Raw genomic sequence first — 17656 nt, 5'->3', positions numbered from 1 at the left:
TCTGTGAGGTTGTTACATGTCAGGAATTGTGCACTTAGAAATGCACTTCTTTTAATTGAAGAAAGTACCTACCTTTGATCCTATAGTGTTTTCCATCTTTAAGTACTTTTGTAAAGAGTGTGGTTTTGGTCATTGAGGTTTTTGTTCTAAGTCTTCTAAGGACTTGTGTTGGTTATTTGTCTTGTTGCTATGTCAAAGCACCTGACAAAAGCAGCTTAAGAAGGAGAACTGCACTTGGCCTCATGTGTGAGGGTGTCGTCCACCATGAAGAGGAGGGCCTGGCATGAGAGCAGCTCTAGGTGAGGAGGAGGAGCAAGAGGCAGCTGCACATTCCATCCACGGGCAGGAAGGGGAGATGAATGCTGGTGCTCTGCCTCTTTTCCTCTTTATTCATTCACCTCCCCAGCCAAGGGTAGTGTAGCCCACATTCAAGGTGCGTCTTTCCATCTCAGATAAGCCTTCCTGGAAACTCCCTAACAGACTCTCCCAGAGACTTGTCTCCTAGTTAAATCCCATCAAGTTAACACGATTACTGGCAGAGAAGCTAGCTGCATGACCTCCTAATGCAGATTGTGTAACCTTGCCGTTCTCAGCATGCCGTGCAGATTACTTTCCATATCCTATAGTCTAGTCTTCAGTAGCATAATGTGAGGAACCTGTTCCTGCAAGCCTTGGACCCCTGCCACCACCCACATTGCTAATTGTCATTCTGTAATCTGACTGGAACTCACGTACCTCACTAAATTTTGAGTAACACAAAAATTAGCTTACAGTCTTAGATAATTGGGAAATGTTTGGATTGTGAAGTGAGTAAATGGAATTCTAGTGATTCTGGTGACTGTAGCCTCACCACTGTAGCTTCATGCTATGTTAGAACAAGAACGAGACTCAGTAGATAGAGCAGTGTGCCTTAGGACTTAAACATTAGTGAGTATGGAAGATAATTTTTACATTTAAAAAAACCTGTGTCCATATACATTTTAGTTTGCCCCTTGGTAGGTTATTTAAATATGATTTTTTGGTTAATTTTAGACTCTTTTTGATCAGAACAATGCTGCAAAAAAAGAAGAATTAGAAACAGTTAACAAAAATGATGCTTCAAAGAAGTTGTCTGTGGAGAGAGTGTACCAGAAGAAGACGCAGCTTGAGCACATTCTCCTCCGCCCTGATACCTACATCGGATCTGTGGAACCATTGACACAAGTAAGTAATTATTTGCCAATATTGATTATAATATATATCTACTTTAAAAATGTTTTGATACAATTGTATGATTTGAAGCCTAGAATTTCATGTCTATAATCATAATTAAGGAAGGAGTGTGAGGCTGGGGTTATAGCTCAGTGATAGAGCACTTGCCTGACAGGCACAGACCCTGGGCTTGGTTCTTAGCTGGAGAACAAGACAGCATAAGACAGCACAAACCATATCATGGGGGAGAGAGCTCGGAGAAACAGAAATGTCTCTTCACCTTCTGTGTGTGAATCTTATCAGAAGACTAATGTGTACAACAAAACGGTGTCATCAGGACTTTTTGAGCAGTTCCTAAGTTCACACTGTAGTTAACTTTAATGGCAGTACCTTCTAGAATTTATACATATATATTAAGTGTACTGTGGACTTGTCTTACATAATTTTGTTTGATCTTAACAGTTTGGGAAGTCCACAATTATACTTTGTTCATGTTACTTTAGTCTGTGCTACCAGTTGTGAAAAATGTAAGACATGAATTGACAGTGGAAGGTTTTCAGGTACTGGGAGATGGCTCAGTGGATAAAGGGCTTGCTGTGCAACTGAGTATGTGTTTGAAAAGCCAGAAGCTATGGCAGGCCTCTGTAATGCCAGTACACCTAAGGCAAAAAGGGAAGCAGAACATGGAGGAGCTCTTGAAACTTGTGAAGTGAGTGGTGAACAAGAGACCTTGCTTCAAACTAACCAGAAGATTGACTTTGACCTCCACATGTATGCTGTGCCATGCACACCCATACTCATACACATGCACACTCCACACATACCACATGCACAATAAATAATAAACCTTTTATCTGGTGTTTTTTTTTTTTTTGTTTTTTGTTTTTTGAGATGGATTCTCATTCTGTAGCTGTAGGCCAGGCTGTCCAGAACCCACCATGAGACCAGGCTGACCTTGAACTCGTAGCTTTTTGCCTGCCTCAGCCTTCTGAGTGCTGGGATTACAGGTGGTCCACCACACCTGGCTTGAATGCTTTTCCTGGTGATTATTGGTGCCTTGAAAGCTAGGACATCCAAACCTTTGGGATGAGCCCCAGGCTTTCTCCTCTGCTATAGGAGTGGTTAGGAGTAGTTCCACCAACCTCAACTTCCTGAGGCTGGCAGGGGAACTAGAGTCACAGGTGTTTTGTTTGTTTGGTATTGGAGATTGAAGCCAGGGCCTCATGCATAGTGAATAAAACATGCATTCTCCCACTGAGCGTTATATAAACTTGGCCCATATGCCTTATGTTAAGGCTGGCTTTATGTATGAAAAGAATAGACTTGATGCAAATTGGACACTTTTCAATTTTTAGAATATTTAAATTCATGCCTAGTGATGTGTGTATGTTGCCTACTTTGAATGTCTATTCAGAATAGACTAAATGACAGTGTGGATTTTTGTTGTTTTGAGACAGGGTCACTTTATCTCTGCTGGCCTGGAATGTATCCCAGGTGGGCTTCAAACTATGGCAGTCCTCCTGCCTCAGCCTCCTGAATATTGAGATTACAGTCGTGAGCCACCACATGTGGCTGACAGTGTGGATTTATACTATGTAAAATTGATGTTGAGGATTTCTGGAGTAAACAAGTGCTTTTTGAATCATTCTCCCAATGCAGTTAATGTGGGTGTATGATGAAGATGTAGGAATGAACTGCAGAGAGGTTACCTTCGTTCCAGGGTTATACAAGATCTTTGATGAAATTCTAGGTGAGTACTTGCTTAGGATGAAATACATCTGTTCTGTTAACGTCATTACCATTCCTGTCCATATCAAGTCAGACTCAGCATAAATTTAAAAGTATATTCCTGGTTTTTAGTCTGAATAGAAGTGTTCTTCAGAAATCCTTTGTCTGTGCTCACATCTTTGTTTTTGCTCGTACATGTACACAGTGAGTGTGTTGTACTTGTTTGTAGTTCCAGTGAGCCTGTGTCCTGCTGTGTGGAGTGTGTTATAGTTACTGTGAGCCTGTGTCCTGCTGTGTGGAGTGTGTGGTACTCGTAGTTCCAGTGAGCCTGTGTCGTAGTCTGGCGTTTGCTCACATCTCAGTTATGTGGGAAGTATTTCTACTATGGACACTACAGGGCCTGCTCTTGACAGAGTCTGTGAGTTGGTTGTGGGACATGTAAATTTAGGGGTTTCAACAATAAATAGGGTACTTTTAGTGGACAGCTAACTTTTGTAGCCACAGTTCTGAGTGATCTGTTTCTTCTAAATCCCATGATTGACTCACTCAGTGAAGTGTCTGCCTCGTCGACTCCTTGGGAATGCTCATGCTATGGGGATGTTTGTAAACTTGGACTTTCTAGAAATTCTCTTTTATGCCACCTCATAAGTACAACTTGAGGTTCCTTATCCTGTGTGAGATGATGTGAGTCTCTGAGGAGCTTCCTGTGAGGCCTGGGAAAATGATACGAGAGCCAAAGTGGTTATATTTTGTTTTCTCACACTTGTCTCTCAACTTGATTTTACTCTTTGAGGTTTTATCTAGAAAACTAAATTTCTTTGATAGAAGTTAATTTTGCTGGCTAGCTTATGTTCACATTTTCATGGGATGGTGGTTAAAGAAGGCAAAAATATTCCATTATCAACATAAGATTTAGGTTTTTGATTCTGAAGGGAGTTCAAGACTCTAGTTAAATAGAAGAGGATTAGGGAGATGGCTCAATGTGTAATGTGCTCACTGTGCAAGCCTGAATGCTTGAGTTTGGATCCTTGCTCTGATGTAAAAGGCTGGGAAGCATGGCTATGTGTGCCTGTAATTCCAGTGCTGAGCAGGCAGAGGCAGGAGGATTGCTGGGGCTCTCTGACTAGCTTGTCTAGCAGAATCAGTGAGCTCTGTGCTCAGTAGAAGACCCTGTCTCAGCAAATGAAAGATGGAGAATGATAGAAGGAGATACTCAACATTAACCTCTGGCCTCCACATGCATGTACACACATGTGCACGTATACTTACACATATATACACAGCCATGCACAATGCACATGTACAAAAACAATTAAAAACAACTAGTTCAGGGGCTGGGGAGAGATAGCTCAGTCAGTAAAATGCTTGTCTGGCAAGATGAGGACCTGAGTTTTATCTTGAGAACCTCACACAAAAAAACCCAGACATGATGGCACGTGCTTGTAGTCCCAGCTCTGGGAGGCAGACACAGGCAGATACCTAGAGCTTGCTGGCCAGAAAGTCTATCTAGCCTGTTTGATGAACTTTAGGCCAGTGAGAGAGCCTGTCTCACCGAGATACAACATTCTGCCCTGCACATGCACACATACCTATGCGCACACGCACCCTCCCACACACAAACATGTGCACAGGAGTGCACACAAAATAATGTGGAAAACCACTGGATTATTAGGAGAAGGTGGGGACTTGTTAACTACATGAAAAGTCATTAAACCGAATGTGTTACTTACTTTGGGACTTGCATTGGGGTCTCAATGCAGATGTTTTTACCAAAATATTTCCTCCTCTCTTGTAGGTGAGGTGTGAGAAACATAACATAACTGTGGTGATCGAGAACGTAGATTGTGAAGTTGAAGTTAGCAGTAATTGGCTGTTAGCACATACAGATGCATATGTCATGTAGACACATGTGTAGTTGTATTCGTGTGTGCAGCATGCTCATGGAGGTGTTTAATTTTGCAGTCAACGCTGCTGACAACAAGCAGAGGGATAAGAACATGACCTGCATCAAGGTGTCCATTGACCCGTAAGTACATTCCCAGTTAAGTGCTCAGTGCTGCTGTTCATTCAGAAACTTCCACCCTTAAATATGAGCACTTCTCAAGTGTATTGTTGTTTCCTTGTTGAGTCATTGTCTTTTTGTGACCTTTCCCCACAAGGTACTTCTTATAGGGGCTGTTGGAGGTCATTTTTCTTTGATACTATTAATTTCATGGCGGTTGCTGGAGTATTCTCTCCATCTTTTCTACTTAAAGACTAGAGCTGTTAGTGCTATTCTCAATGTATTAGGAATTAAATTTTTTTTTCATGACTGGAATTTGAACTTTTCCATTATATGACATGGTGTAATAAATTACTGCTGGTGTTATCTACCAGGTGTTTAGTTCATTAGATTTCAGCATGGTGATTTTGTTTTTGGTTGGGGGGGTTTCCCGGAGGGACAAGTGAGTAGGCATAACAAAATAAGATTTTTATTTAGAAACAATTGTTTTGTCCGTATTTTCCTAAATTTCTTTTTAAAAATATTTTCTTGTATTTACTTACATATGAGCGAGAGAGAGGGGACTATGGGTGTGCTAGGCCTCTTATCTACTGCAAACGAACCTCAGGTGGCTTACGTGTGTTCTGGGGAATTGAACCTACGTCCTTCAGTTTCGCAGGCAAGCACCTTAACCTCTAAGCCATCTCTCCAGCCCTATTTTGTCCTGTTTTTATCTGCATACTTTTTGTAAAATACTTTCCTCAATTTTTTTTTTTTTTTTTTTTGAAGTAGGGTCTTATTCTAGCCAGGGCTGATCTAGAACTCACTCTGTAGTCCCAGGCTGGCCTTGAACTAACAACGATCTTCCTACCTCTGCCTCCTGAGGATTGGGATTAAAGGCGTGCATCACCACACCCTGTACTTTTATCATTTTTTATTTCAGCACTAATTTAGCATAACTTTAAATTTTTCTCTAAAACATAAAAATTTAACAAGTATATAGTCTTACTGTCAGTAATTTAATTTCAGGTGGCATGACTAATATTTGTGGTGTAATAAAAATTTTATAATAAAAATGTAATTAGGTTATACCATGAGATTAACTGTATGTTATATGAGAATGTTACCACATAACTATGCTGTAGAAATTCATAATTTTTTTTTTTTGAGGTAGAGTTTGTAGTCCATGCTGACCTGGAATTCACTGTGTAGTCTCAGTGGGCTCTCTAACTCATGGTAATCCTCCTACCTCTGCCTCTGAGTGCTGGGATTAAAGTCCTGTACCACCATGCCCAGCTTAATTTACATTTTATTTTTATTTATTTGAGAGTGACAGAGAGAAAGAGAGAGAGAGAGAGAGAGAGAGAGAGAGAGAGAGAGAGAGAGAGGGAGAATGGGTGTGTCAGGGCCTCCAGCCACTGAAAATGAACTTCAGACACATGTTTCACCTTGTGCATCTGGCTTATGTGGGTACTGGGGAGTCAAGCCTTGAACCAGGGTCCTTAAGCTTCACAGGCAAGTGCTTAACCACTAAGCCATCTTTGCAGCCCTGGTGTGTTTTTTTATTTGGATCATTTCTATAATGAATACATTCTTGAACACTTATATTGTTAGCTATGCGAGATACTTGTAACTTAAAGTGTACACAGAAATTGATCATTGTAAAGGAATTTTAGTTGTCATGGAAGTTATCAGTTAAATAGCAATACCATTGACCACTGTTGTTCTGGGGGAGAGCTAGTAAGTAGTGGCAGAGGCTTATACAAGTTTTATAACTGGATGATTCTGATAGGAAATGAAGGAAAAGAGGGCTTTCTTAAGTGTAGTTTGTGTTTTTGTGAGATAGGGTTCTGTTTATACCCAACCAAGCTGGCCTCAGATCCATGATCTTTCTCCCTTTGCTTGGAGTCTGCCACCATGCCCAGCTTTAAATTCATTCTTTTTAAAGTTTTGATGTATTTATTTGCAAGCACAGAGAAGGAGGGAGAAAATGGGTGTACCAGGGCCTTTAGCCACTGCAAGTGAACTCCAGATGCATTTGGCACTTTCTGTACTTTTACATGGGTACTGGAGAATCAAACCCAGGTCCTTAGGTTTTGCAGGCAAGTGCCTTAACCACTGAGCCATCTCTCCAGCCCCTAAATATATTCTTGATGGTGTGAGGCCTCAGATTCAGTCTCCTCACAAAACCAAGCAGACATGGAGAAAGTACATTAAGCAGAGTTCTAGCCTTCTAGCCCAAGTATTCTTGAGTTGAAACTCTAAATTTATAACTTTCAAGTAATAATACACACATACTAAATATGTAAATTTCAGTTTCCATGAAATTTCTTATATGGAAAACCATGTAGGTTTTCAGCGTAAGCTAGCAGTACTTGGAAGTCTGAAAGCAAAGTAACAGAAAGCAGTGCAGCCCATGGCCTCTGTTTCCGAGGTCTCCTGTCTGAGTCAGGGCACACAGGCAACAGAGCAGTAGGCAGTGTAAAAGGGTTTCATATGTAAGTGTTTGGAAAGATGGTTGTCTGTAAGTGAATGCATTATTATCTCGGGAAGAGTTTGTTAATTAATTTTTGTCTTCTAATCTTAGTACAAAGAGAACAGAAAAACTTAAAAATGTATTGACTCTTCAACGGTCAGAAGCCAAGGTTTGAGTAAAATTTTGCTAGACAAAGGAAAGAGGAAGAAAACATAAACCAGGGAAAAACTAATGGACAAGGAAAGAGAAAAACTGGGGACCAGTAACAAGAATGAAGGGAAGGAAGAGTGTGATGTACCTGTGCAGTCGTGGTGACTCTGCCTAGAGATATGGCAAAGGCCTTTAACTCATAATAGAGGATTTGAATTTTACTTTGGTTGTAAATGTGGAGTTACTGCAAAGTTCTAGAAGAAAACACTGTTTAAGTTTTATTAAGTTCATCATAGTTACTCAAAATATTGAAGTAGAGAGGGTTGGGCTGGAGAGATGGCTTAGTGGTTAAGGTGCTTACCTGCAAAACCTAAGGACCTAGGTTTGAGTCCCCTGTGACCATACAGTTAAGTCATATGCACAAGATGGCACATGTGTCTGGAGTTCGCATGCAGTGGCTAGAGATGCTGGTGTGATTATTCTCTCTTCTCTCTCAAATAAACAAATAAATAAAAAATATTTTTTAAAGGAATAGAGACTGTTACAGTAATGTGTAAGGTGGTGCTGATTTTATCTGGACTCTCACTGACATTTGGAATGGTGTAAGAATTTTCATTGATATAAATGAATCTGATAAGACAAATTAATAAGCTTTGATGACTCAATTCTAGAAAATAATCAACGGAAGTGAGTCAAAAATGACATCACAGCTTGAGTAGCAAATTGGGAGACATGAAATACTGATGGACAGGAAGAGGAAGGAAGGATAGTAGTTGTTGATTTGGGGAGGAAAGATAATCTGTTAGAAATTCTATTTTAGTTTCTTTTTCAAACCTTTTTACTTAATTAAGTACTGTATGGATCTTTGATTTTCCTTTCAGTTTTCTTAACTTGATTTTTAAATCTAGAATCTACATCTAGTACCATTTGAGAAATTATGGTATGTGTAAGTGAAAAGTGTGTCTAAGAACATTTGGGAATCCGATTGGTAAGTGGTAATTGGTAAACAGTGGCTTTCTAAGCCAGTCCTTATTCTCTGTGAAGCTATTTCTCTGCTTGTTCTACATGGTTGTAGGCATCACACCACTCAGAATGAGATGGTAGATGACATTTTTCATCCAGGCTACTACCAATCTCAAGTGGCTGTTACTTACAGGAACTTCTCCCTGAGTCTGTTCATGGTTGAAACTAATGTTTAAACCTAAGAGATCTAAAAGAAGGAATATCTGTAATATTTAAAAATTGTTAAAGTTAGTTTATAACTGTGATTGGCATAACAATGATTAGCATGGCTTTTAGGTTGAGAATAAGACACAATTTAGGCTGTTTCGTCTTTGCATCTGTGTTCTGTTGTTGTAATGGGTAGATAGGAGCCACTGGCTCTGGGGAGCTTATGGTATACCAAGTGGGGAGATTTTGTCTAATGTGTATGAAAAAATGGAATCTATAACTGACTTCTTATAAGTCTTCTTTTCCCTTCCTTTCTTGGAGCTTAAGAAGAATGTCTTCTGATAAGTTTATTGTGGTACCTTACAGGCCTTTGTGGTCCTGCTGTGGGTTGTGTCTCAGAGATTGAAATACCTTTCAGGAAAATACTTGCTAAATACACACAAGTCAGTGTTTTCCTGATCCTGACTTCCACGTTGCTTTAGTCATTCAGGTTTACTTTAGATTTCATTATCTTTATGGAAATTAGCATGATTCGTGTTAAGCTCTAAATTCTGTTTCTCTCTCCAGGGAATCAAACATCATCAGTATTTGGAATAATGGGAAAGGCATCCCAGTAGTGGAGCACAAAGTAGAGAAGGTTTATGTTCCTGCTTTGATTTTTGGTCAGCTTTTAACATCCAGCAACTATGACGATGATGAGAAAAAAGTTACAGGTAGAGTCTGAATGAAATTTGGATTGAAAAGTATTTTCTTAACATAAGATCTGCATGTTATTTATTTATTTATTTATTATTTATTTATTTATTTTACATAACCTGCAGGGTATTGTTGGGAGAAAAACCTTAGAGTTAACAGTCATGTAGAAGCATCTTCTTGATTATGGAGCCTGATGGGTCACTTATAAAGTGCAGCATACTGGGTTTCAGATTAGACACTACTGGGCTTCTGAACTGAATGACAGTTTGTGTTTGGAGTTCGATGTTAGTATGTGTTAGTAGTTAGTATGTTGGTACCTGTATATGTAAATTTGTTTTAAATGCACATGTTTTTTTAGTATTAAATACCTAATAGCATACAATTCTTTTTTAAAAATTATATTTATTTGAGAGAGAGAGAGAGAATATGAGAATGTGTGCCCCAGGGGGCCTCCTGCCATTGCAAACAAACTCTAGATGCATATACCACTTTGTGAACCTGGCTTTACATGTGTACTGGGGATTGAACCTGGGTTGCAGGCTTTGCATACAAGTACCTTTAACTGCTGAGCCATATCCTTAGCCCTAAAATTTAAAAAAAAAAAAAAAGTGTTCTTATTCTTGTCTTTTTTTTTCCAACAATTTATTTATTCATTTATTTGAGAGAGATACAGAGACAGACAGAGAGAGAGAAAGGGAGGGAGAGAATGGGCACACCAGGGCCTCCACCCATTGCAAGTGAACTTCAGACGCATGTGCCACTTTGCGCATCTGGCTTACATGGGTACTGGGGAATCAAACTTGGGTCCTTAGGCTTCACAGGCAAATGCCTTAGCTGCTAAGCCATTTCTTCAGCCCTCTTATTCTTTTTTTAAAGAACATTTTACTTACTTATTTGAGAGAGGAGAGGAAGGGAAGATAGATAGGTAGATAGATGATAGAGAGAGAAAATGGATAAGCCAGGGCCTCTAGCCTCTGCAAACGAATGCCAGAGGCATGTGCCATCTTGTGCATCTAGCTTTATGTGGGTCCTGGGAAATTGAACCTGGCTTTTTAGACTTTGCAGGCAAGTGCCTTAACTGCTGAGCCATCACTCCAGCCCAGTGTTCTTAATAAAAGAACCTTTAACTGTTTCCTTAAGTGAGTCAAGAGTAAAAGTCTATACTTTGTAAATAAAGTTGAGAATGCATTGGAAAATATAATATTGCCCAAGTAGGTTGATAGTTTCTTTTGAAATAAGGCTCTGAGAGCAGTTGATGGAGATGTAGACAAGTGACTTTGATAGAAATCTCAGATGTCATACTCATGTAGGTTTAGTGGGTAATAAAATACCAAACTTACTTTGTTTAAATTATGAAAAACTGAATCTAAGAAATAGCATAACGTGACAGACCATATGCTGTACTATTATACTACTAAAATCTTAGTACTTCAACAAAACAAGTCCAGTGTTCTCAGGAATATTTAATCAGTGGTGGATAAGGTAATACAATAAAGAGAACAGTTTTGCATCAGTCTTGCCCTTTGATGGACAAGCTAACAGCATTTATTTAAAATACGTTTTATTAAATCTTTCACATTTAATTTGTTTTCTAGGTGGCCGCAATGGTTATGGTGCAAAACTTTGTAATATTTTCAGTACAAAGTTTACAGTAGAAACGGCTTGTAAAGAATACAAACATAGTTTTAAACAGGTATGATAGAAACATAGTACATTTCTTTTTAAAATAATGTTTTGTTGTGATATAATTGTTTTCTTTTTTTAAGCATTAAACATGTCACCAGAGAGACATTAGAAGTCCTCAGCAATTTTATATTGCTGCTCTGTCATTCGTGCCATCAAGACAGATCCCTGTGTTTAACAGACTTCTTTAACTTAGCCCATATTCATGAAAGTGTCCTAACTACAACCACTTAGCTTGCTTGAGAACTTCCTCACTGAGTTGCCATTCTGCGCGTGGTGGTGCACACCTTTTAGTCCCAGCACTAGGGAGATAGAGGTAGGAGGATCACCCTGAGTTTGAGGCCACCCTGAGACTATGTAGTGAATTCCAGGTCAGCCTAGACTAGAGCAAGACCCTGCCTCAGGACAAAAAGAAAGAAAAAAAGGAAAAGCATCATGCCAGTTTAATTTGTAAAACTCTATGTATCATGTTGCACATGAAAGAACTCTACTAAAGGCATATAAAGCTGCACAGGTTTCTGCATTAAGCTGGTATAATTGTAGTATTTATACTGTTTATCTTTAATGTTAACCAGTTTTAATGAATTTTTTGGTTTATTGTGAAGTAGGAAAATATATTCATGTGGTAAATGAATGTCTTTGTTAGCTGAGCATTTATATATTATAAAGCCTTGAAACATAGAGATACTTGACTATTTTTTCTTTCTTTTTAACAGACATGGATGAATAATATGATGAAGACTTCTGAAGCCAAAATTAAACATTTTGATGGTGAAGATTACACTTGCATAACATTCCAACCAGATCTGGCCAAGTTTAAAATGGAAAAACTTGACAAGGATATTGTGGCCCTCATGACCAGAAGAGCATATGATTTGGCTGGCTCATGTAAAGGGGTCAAGGTCATGTTTAATGGAAAGAAGCTACCTGTAAGTGTCCATTGTAAAATAAATTAATATAGTGTTATTTGTACATTGCATGTAGTTGGATCTTGCTTTTAAAATCTCCTCTGATCTCCTTTAAACTGGTGTGTATGGCTTATTAATATTTAAAGTGGTTATTGAATTATTTGGAATAAAATTCATCATTTTGATAACTAATTTCCACTCCATGTATATGCTGTGTCTTGGTGATGATCCCAAAAATGAATCTTTTATCTTTGCCTAGTTTTTTATTTCTTCTTTAAAATCCTTTTTTTTTTTTTTTTTTTTTGTAGTATTTGGGCTGGGAAGATGGCCCAGCAATTAAAGGTGTTTGCTTGCAAAGTCTGTTTGTCCTGGGGTTCAATTCCCTAATAACTATGTGAAGCTAGGTGCACAAAGTGGCACATGTATCTGCCATTGGTTTGTTGTAGCAGCAAGAGGCTTGGCAGCTCCCAACCCCCTGCTATATCAATGTATCTCTCACTCTCTCTGAAATAAATTTTTCAAAGATGCCTTTTTTGAGAGGTAGTTTTCATAGTGCTTGCAATAAATACTTTTCTAAATGGTCTTAGCCGTGTTCATATAATACTTTGTGTTGAAAGTAGGAACAAAAGTGGGGACCAAAGAGGTGAGGGAGAGGGAGGATTCAGAATAGGATGTGGGGAAGATTATGCTCAAAGTATATTACATTCCTGCATGAATACGAGCTTACATGACTAGGTATAATAAAAATTTTAAATGTCAGATTATTTATCGTGTTACATGTTAAGGACTTTACAACAGTCTAACCTCAGGTGTTTTCTTCCTTGTTCATGGTCACCTAGCATGTCATACTTGCATAGGTTACAAACACCAGGTAGAGAAGAGAATAAGGCAAAAGAAGTATTGGGAAAAATGATGATAGAAACAGTTTAAAAATAGTTACTTTCTTGTTCTTGCTTTAAGCAGTCAATTCTCATTTAGAACAGTAAAAATTATATTTCTGTTGTTCTTCATTTCTTGGTATAGAGCTATTTCTGAGATACATACACATATGTATGCATACAAACATGCCTTTCTTTTTTGTTGTTTTCAAGGTAGGGTTTCACTCTGGCTCAGGGTGTCCTTGGATTTATAGCAATCCTCCTACTTCTGTCTCCCGAGTGCTGGGATTAAAGGTGTGCGCCACCATACCCAGCTCACACATGCCTTTTTTGTTGTTTCCTTTGGTGATGTGGTCTTGCTTTGTTGCTCAGGCCACCCTATAATTCCTGTGCTTAAGCAATCCTGCCTGGGGCTTCTGTAGTCTGCAACTATAGACATGAGCAATTTCTCAGTGCCATAGTGCAGTGCTGTTGTAGGTTCTGATCTTAACCATATTCCTTTTGTATCACTTTTTAAAAAAACTTTTCTTGAAGATAGGTGGCAATGAATTCCCCATATTTTTGACTCAGGAAGTTCTTATTTTTCCTTTACTTTCAAAAGATGTTTTCAGTGGACAGAATTGCAGGTGGGTAGCACCTAAGCTCTCACTCTGTTATCTTTTTTATTTTTTGAGGTAGGGTCTCACTCTGGTTCAGGCTAACCTGGAATTCACTATGTGGTCTCAGGGTGGCCTCAAACTCACAGTGATCCTCCTGCTTCTCTCTCCTGAGTGCTGGGATTAAAGGCTGCACCATCATGCCTAGCTGACTCTGTTATCTTGATGCCTGAGTTGTGATTGGAAGTCTGCTGCAGGTATAAGTTGACTATGAGGTGAAGGCTCTTTTTCTTCTCAAGGATTTTCTCTTGTGTTTGTGCTTTGGTCTTGTGTCTATGGTATTTTTTGTTTGTGTTCTCATTCATTTATGGTGTGCTTATATCTATGACATTTTTGTTTGTGCTTTCTTTCATTTGTCCTGCTTGGTATTCTTTCAGCTTCTTGGGTCTATTACTTGGTGTCTGTCACAGATTTTGAGAACTTCCCACCATTTCTTCTGAGACTATTCTCTATTCTCCTTCCCATCTGCAGGCTAAGCATGCTGGCCTCTCGCTGTTGTCTGTGACCTTTGCTTTGCCTATTTCTTTCATCTCTTTTGTCTTCTGCACTTTGTTTAATTTCTGTTGCTTTGTCTTCAGGTTCATTTTTTCCTTTTACTGCATCAGAACTACAGAAGATCCCTGTCAGTGGCAGTCAGTCTTCTGTTCTGAGTTTTAGTATTTCACTTTGGTTCTGTTGTTCAAGCCCCGTGCCGTCTTTTCCCCCAGAGATTGTGATGTATCGGTCAGAGATCAGAGTTACTTTAAATGCCTCATTTGGTCATGTTACAATGCCTGGGACATGTCCCAACTGTTCTGATGATTGCTTTCTTTTGAAACTTTTACTTCATCTCAATATTCTGAAAGATTTTGTGGAAAATTAGATATAGAGCAGTGCATACTAAGGTAAACCAGCTTTTTGATTGTATTAATGTTAATCTGTTCAGGAGCAAGGTTGTGTCTGATGTTTGTTCCTTGCTGTTGTGGGTGCCAAGGACTTTCAAAATCTTCCCCCCCCCCCAAGTTCTTCTGGTGTGTAACTGTCCAGTTAGCGTTGGGTCTTGTCTTTGAGCTGCTACAGAGAGATGGTTTGTCTCTTAGAGCTTCTCAGGCTGGCTGTGAGGCTTAGTAACGTGGGGCAAATTCTTTATGATCAGATAAATTCCAGATTTTGAGGTGTACAAGGAACTATTTCCCCCAGTTTTGGCTTTTGTCAACCATTCACAGGTAGAGGTTTGTCTTCTGTGGCTCTTTTCCACAGTGCAGTTGTTCCCTCAGCCTCCTGCCCTGAGAGCCTCTTCCCTGCAGAGTAAGCCTTCTTCATGTGTAAGAATAGGATGCTGATCTCTCCCCCTAGCCAGTACCCTGGGGTGGGGATGTCTTTTCTCTTGATTCCTTCTACCCTTCCCTATGAGATCTCTCTCTCTCTCTCTCTCTCTCTCTCTCTCTCTCTCTCTCTCTTTGTGTGTGTGTGTGTGTGTGTGTGTGTGTGTGTGTGTGTGTGTGTGTTGGAGGAGGGGGAGGGGGCCATGCCTGAGGGAATTCCGTATGACTACAGCCTTTTCCCATTCTGATTAGTTTAAACTTCTAGTTTAAGGTTACTACTAGTTGATTACATTTCTGCCCCAGGTAGGCAGGTGCTGGTGGTTGCATGTGGTTTTTGTTTTTTTCTCTCTCAACAGATTTCAAGACTGCTTGCTATCCTGCAGTTTCAGTTCTTTGGTGGGTCATGAAAAGCCTTTTATTAGATCAGCTATTTCCTTGTAGGTGTCATTGTCCTTTGCTTCAGACCTCTGCATGTCTGAATTTATATTGGAAGTTATTGCCATTTTAAAAAATTAGATTTGGGGAAGATTTTAGGACAGTTTACCCATCCATCTTTCTTTTTTAGTCTTCTTTGTCAAATATACACAGAAGAGTTCTCTTTTAAAGAACAAGGCATAAGGGCTGGAGAGATGGCTTAGCGGTTAAGCGCTTGCCTGTGAAGCCTAAGGACCCCGGTTCGAGGCTCGGTTCCCCAGGTCTCACGTTAGTCAGATGCACAAGGGGGCGCATGCGTCTGGAGTTCGTTTGCAGAGGCTGGAAGCCCTGGCGCACCCATTCCCTCTCTCTTCCTCTATCTGTCTTTCTCTCTGTGTCTGTCGCTCTCAAATAAATAAATAAATAATTAAAAAAAAAAAGAACAAGGCATAAGAAGCAGAGTGGGAGCTGCATGGAAGGTAAAGGAGAGGAGACAGGAGAAGTACTTCAGGGCCCCTGTTTATTGTGCTGCTGACGCATGGTAATTACTCATTTTATAAGTAAATGCTCACTGTCTTCATATACTAATAGGTAAATGGATTTCGCAGTTATGTTGACCTTTATGTGAAAGACAAATTGGATGAAACTGGGGTAGCCCTGAAAGTTATTCATGAACTTGCAAATGAAAGATGGGATGTGTGTCTCACACTAAGTGAAAAAGGATTCCAGCAAATCAGCTTTGTAAATAGTATTGCTACTACAAAAGTAAGTGTGCCAACTTTTTGTTTCCAGGTCATTAGCAAAACATTGCTTCATTTTAAACACTAAAATGAACAACAATCTGTTTTTGTTACATCAGAATTGACTTAGAAAAATGAAAGTTCTTTTTTGTGCAGTAGTTGTATTACAATTTAAGTATTCATTGAGTAGTAAGTTAATTTTGTTTATTGTTGAATATACTTTATGAAAATTACAATGATAAATTATTTTGTGTTTTCAGTTTGGGTCTAGTAGAGAATAATAGGAAATGAGGTTGTTTCATATTAGATTGTGGATGTGTTATTTGCAGTGCTAAGGAGTTCCTACCTTCTTCAGTAGGTTTTTGATTTCAAAATCAAGTGAAATTCTTTTCAGGTAAAAGTTTTCATTGGGCGGGAGTGTATCGTGGTAGGAGAGTGCTTGCCTAGCATGTGGGAAGTTCTTGGTTTAGTTCACAGCTTTACAACAAAGTTAATGAGTGGATAAACAAATAAATGAATGCATTTATCCACTGACCATAAGAAAACGTTGGACAATACAAACATATTCTGAAACAATTTAAAGCAGCAATTTGTCACTGTGGCTCATTTTATCTTCTGTTTGATGTGTTTTTTTTTTTTTTTTTTTTTTTTTTGGTTTTTCGAGGTAGGGTCTCACTCTGGTCCAGGCTGACCTGGAATTAACTGTACTCTCAGAGTGGCCTCGAACTCTGCCTCCCAAGTGCTGGGATTAAAGGTGTGCGCCACCACACCCGGCTTTGATGTCTTTCTTGATCTACCATTACTTTCTAGTCAACAGAAATGTCAGTTATGATTGCGTTTGTTACACACAATATAACTCTATTAGATAGTGCCTTAAACTTTTACAGGTTTTGTTTTTTGTCATAAGCAGGACTCTGCATGGGCAATCTAATGACTGCTGTGGCACCATGATGCCATCAGGGGCTTCTATTCTTCCTTTGCTGTCACTCATAGCATATGGTTTCACTCTTCTGCCCTCAAGATCCCTGCTGTACTCTGTGCCTCATTTCTAAGCTCTAGGGATAGAAAAATGTCTTGAGCCATATTTCTTTCTTTTGGTAAGGCATATGATAGTTTTCCCAAAAGGGCCACCCAGTAAATCATTGCTCACATCTCATTTGTTGGAGCTGAGTTACATGGCTGTTCTAGCTACAGGGAAATCAAGCCTTGTGAGTCTTTTTAATTGAGTTTGTTGCCAGTGAACATAGCCATGTTTGTTAGTGAAATCACCGAGAATGGACATCGCATGGACAATTAGCAGTGGTTGCTTATACCTAGGCTTCACCCATGTGGGTTTCATTACTACCATCTATTCTAGTTTTCATTCCCATGCCTGTATATTCTTTTATCCTACTGCTTTTACTTTAAAATTTAGTTGACCTAATTGAGTTATGTGGTACAATGGGAAATATATTTGGTCTTTGTCCTCAAATCCTGATACATACAGAACTACTTAAAACTTTTGCTCTAAAGTTTTCTGAGTGTTGGAAATTTTTGGTCATGTGTGATAGCACTTAGTGGACTTTTAAGGACTGTAGGGTAAGAGATTGTTACGTGAAAGCTAGGTTTTGTCGAGAAACCAGTGTGTGCTCTGGCGTCAACATCAGGGAAGGAGAAGGGACTGGAGGTCATAGCTACATGG

General features: G+C 39.2%; 1 protein-coding gene across 2 annotated transcripts in view; it reads left to right on the top strand.

Annotated features, from left to right (window-relative positions):
- Top2b (DNA topoisomerase II beta) overlaps positions 1 to 17656 on the top strand; it is a 75132-nt gene that overhangs the window by 19658 nt on the left and 37818 nt on the right. The window contains exons 2-8 of one of the 2 annotated variants that reach the window (XM_045135708.1): positions 1048 to 1203; positions 2851 to 2941; positions 4882 to 4945; positions 9264 to 9409; positions 10988 to 11085; positions 11792 to 12004; positions 15827 to 16000. In XM_045135708.1, the coding sequence (XP_044991643.1) occupies positions 1048 to 1203; positions 2851 to 2941; positions 4882 to 4945; positions 9264 to 9409; positions 10988 to 11085; positions 11792 to 12004; positions 15827 to 16000 (942 nt within the window). Of the gene's footprint in view, positions 1 to 1032; positions 1204 to 2850; positions 2942 to 4881; positions 4946 to 9263; positions 9410 to 10987; positions 11086 to 11791; positions 12005 to 15826; positions 16001 to 17656 lie in introns of both variants that reach the window. The other variant, XM_045135707.1, reaches the window with a different exon arrangement.

The sequence above is a fragment of the Jaculus jaculus genome, chromosome 16, assembly GCF_020740685.1.
Source record: "Jaculus jaculus isolate mJacJac1 chromosome 16, mJacJac1.mat.Y.cur, whole genome shotgun sequence".
Classification (NCBI taxonomy): domain Eukaryota; kingdom Metazoa; phylum Chordata; class Mammalia; order Rodentia; family Dipodidae; genus Jaculus; species Jaculus jaculus.
The sequence above is the reverse complement of the archived record's forward strand: the minus strand, read 5'-3'. Positions and strand labels throughout refer to the sequence as shown.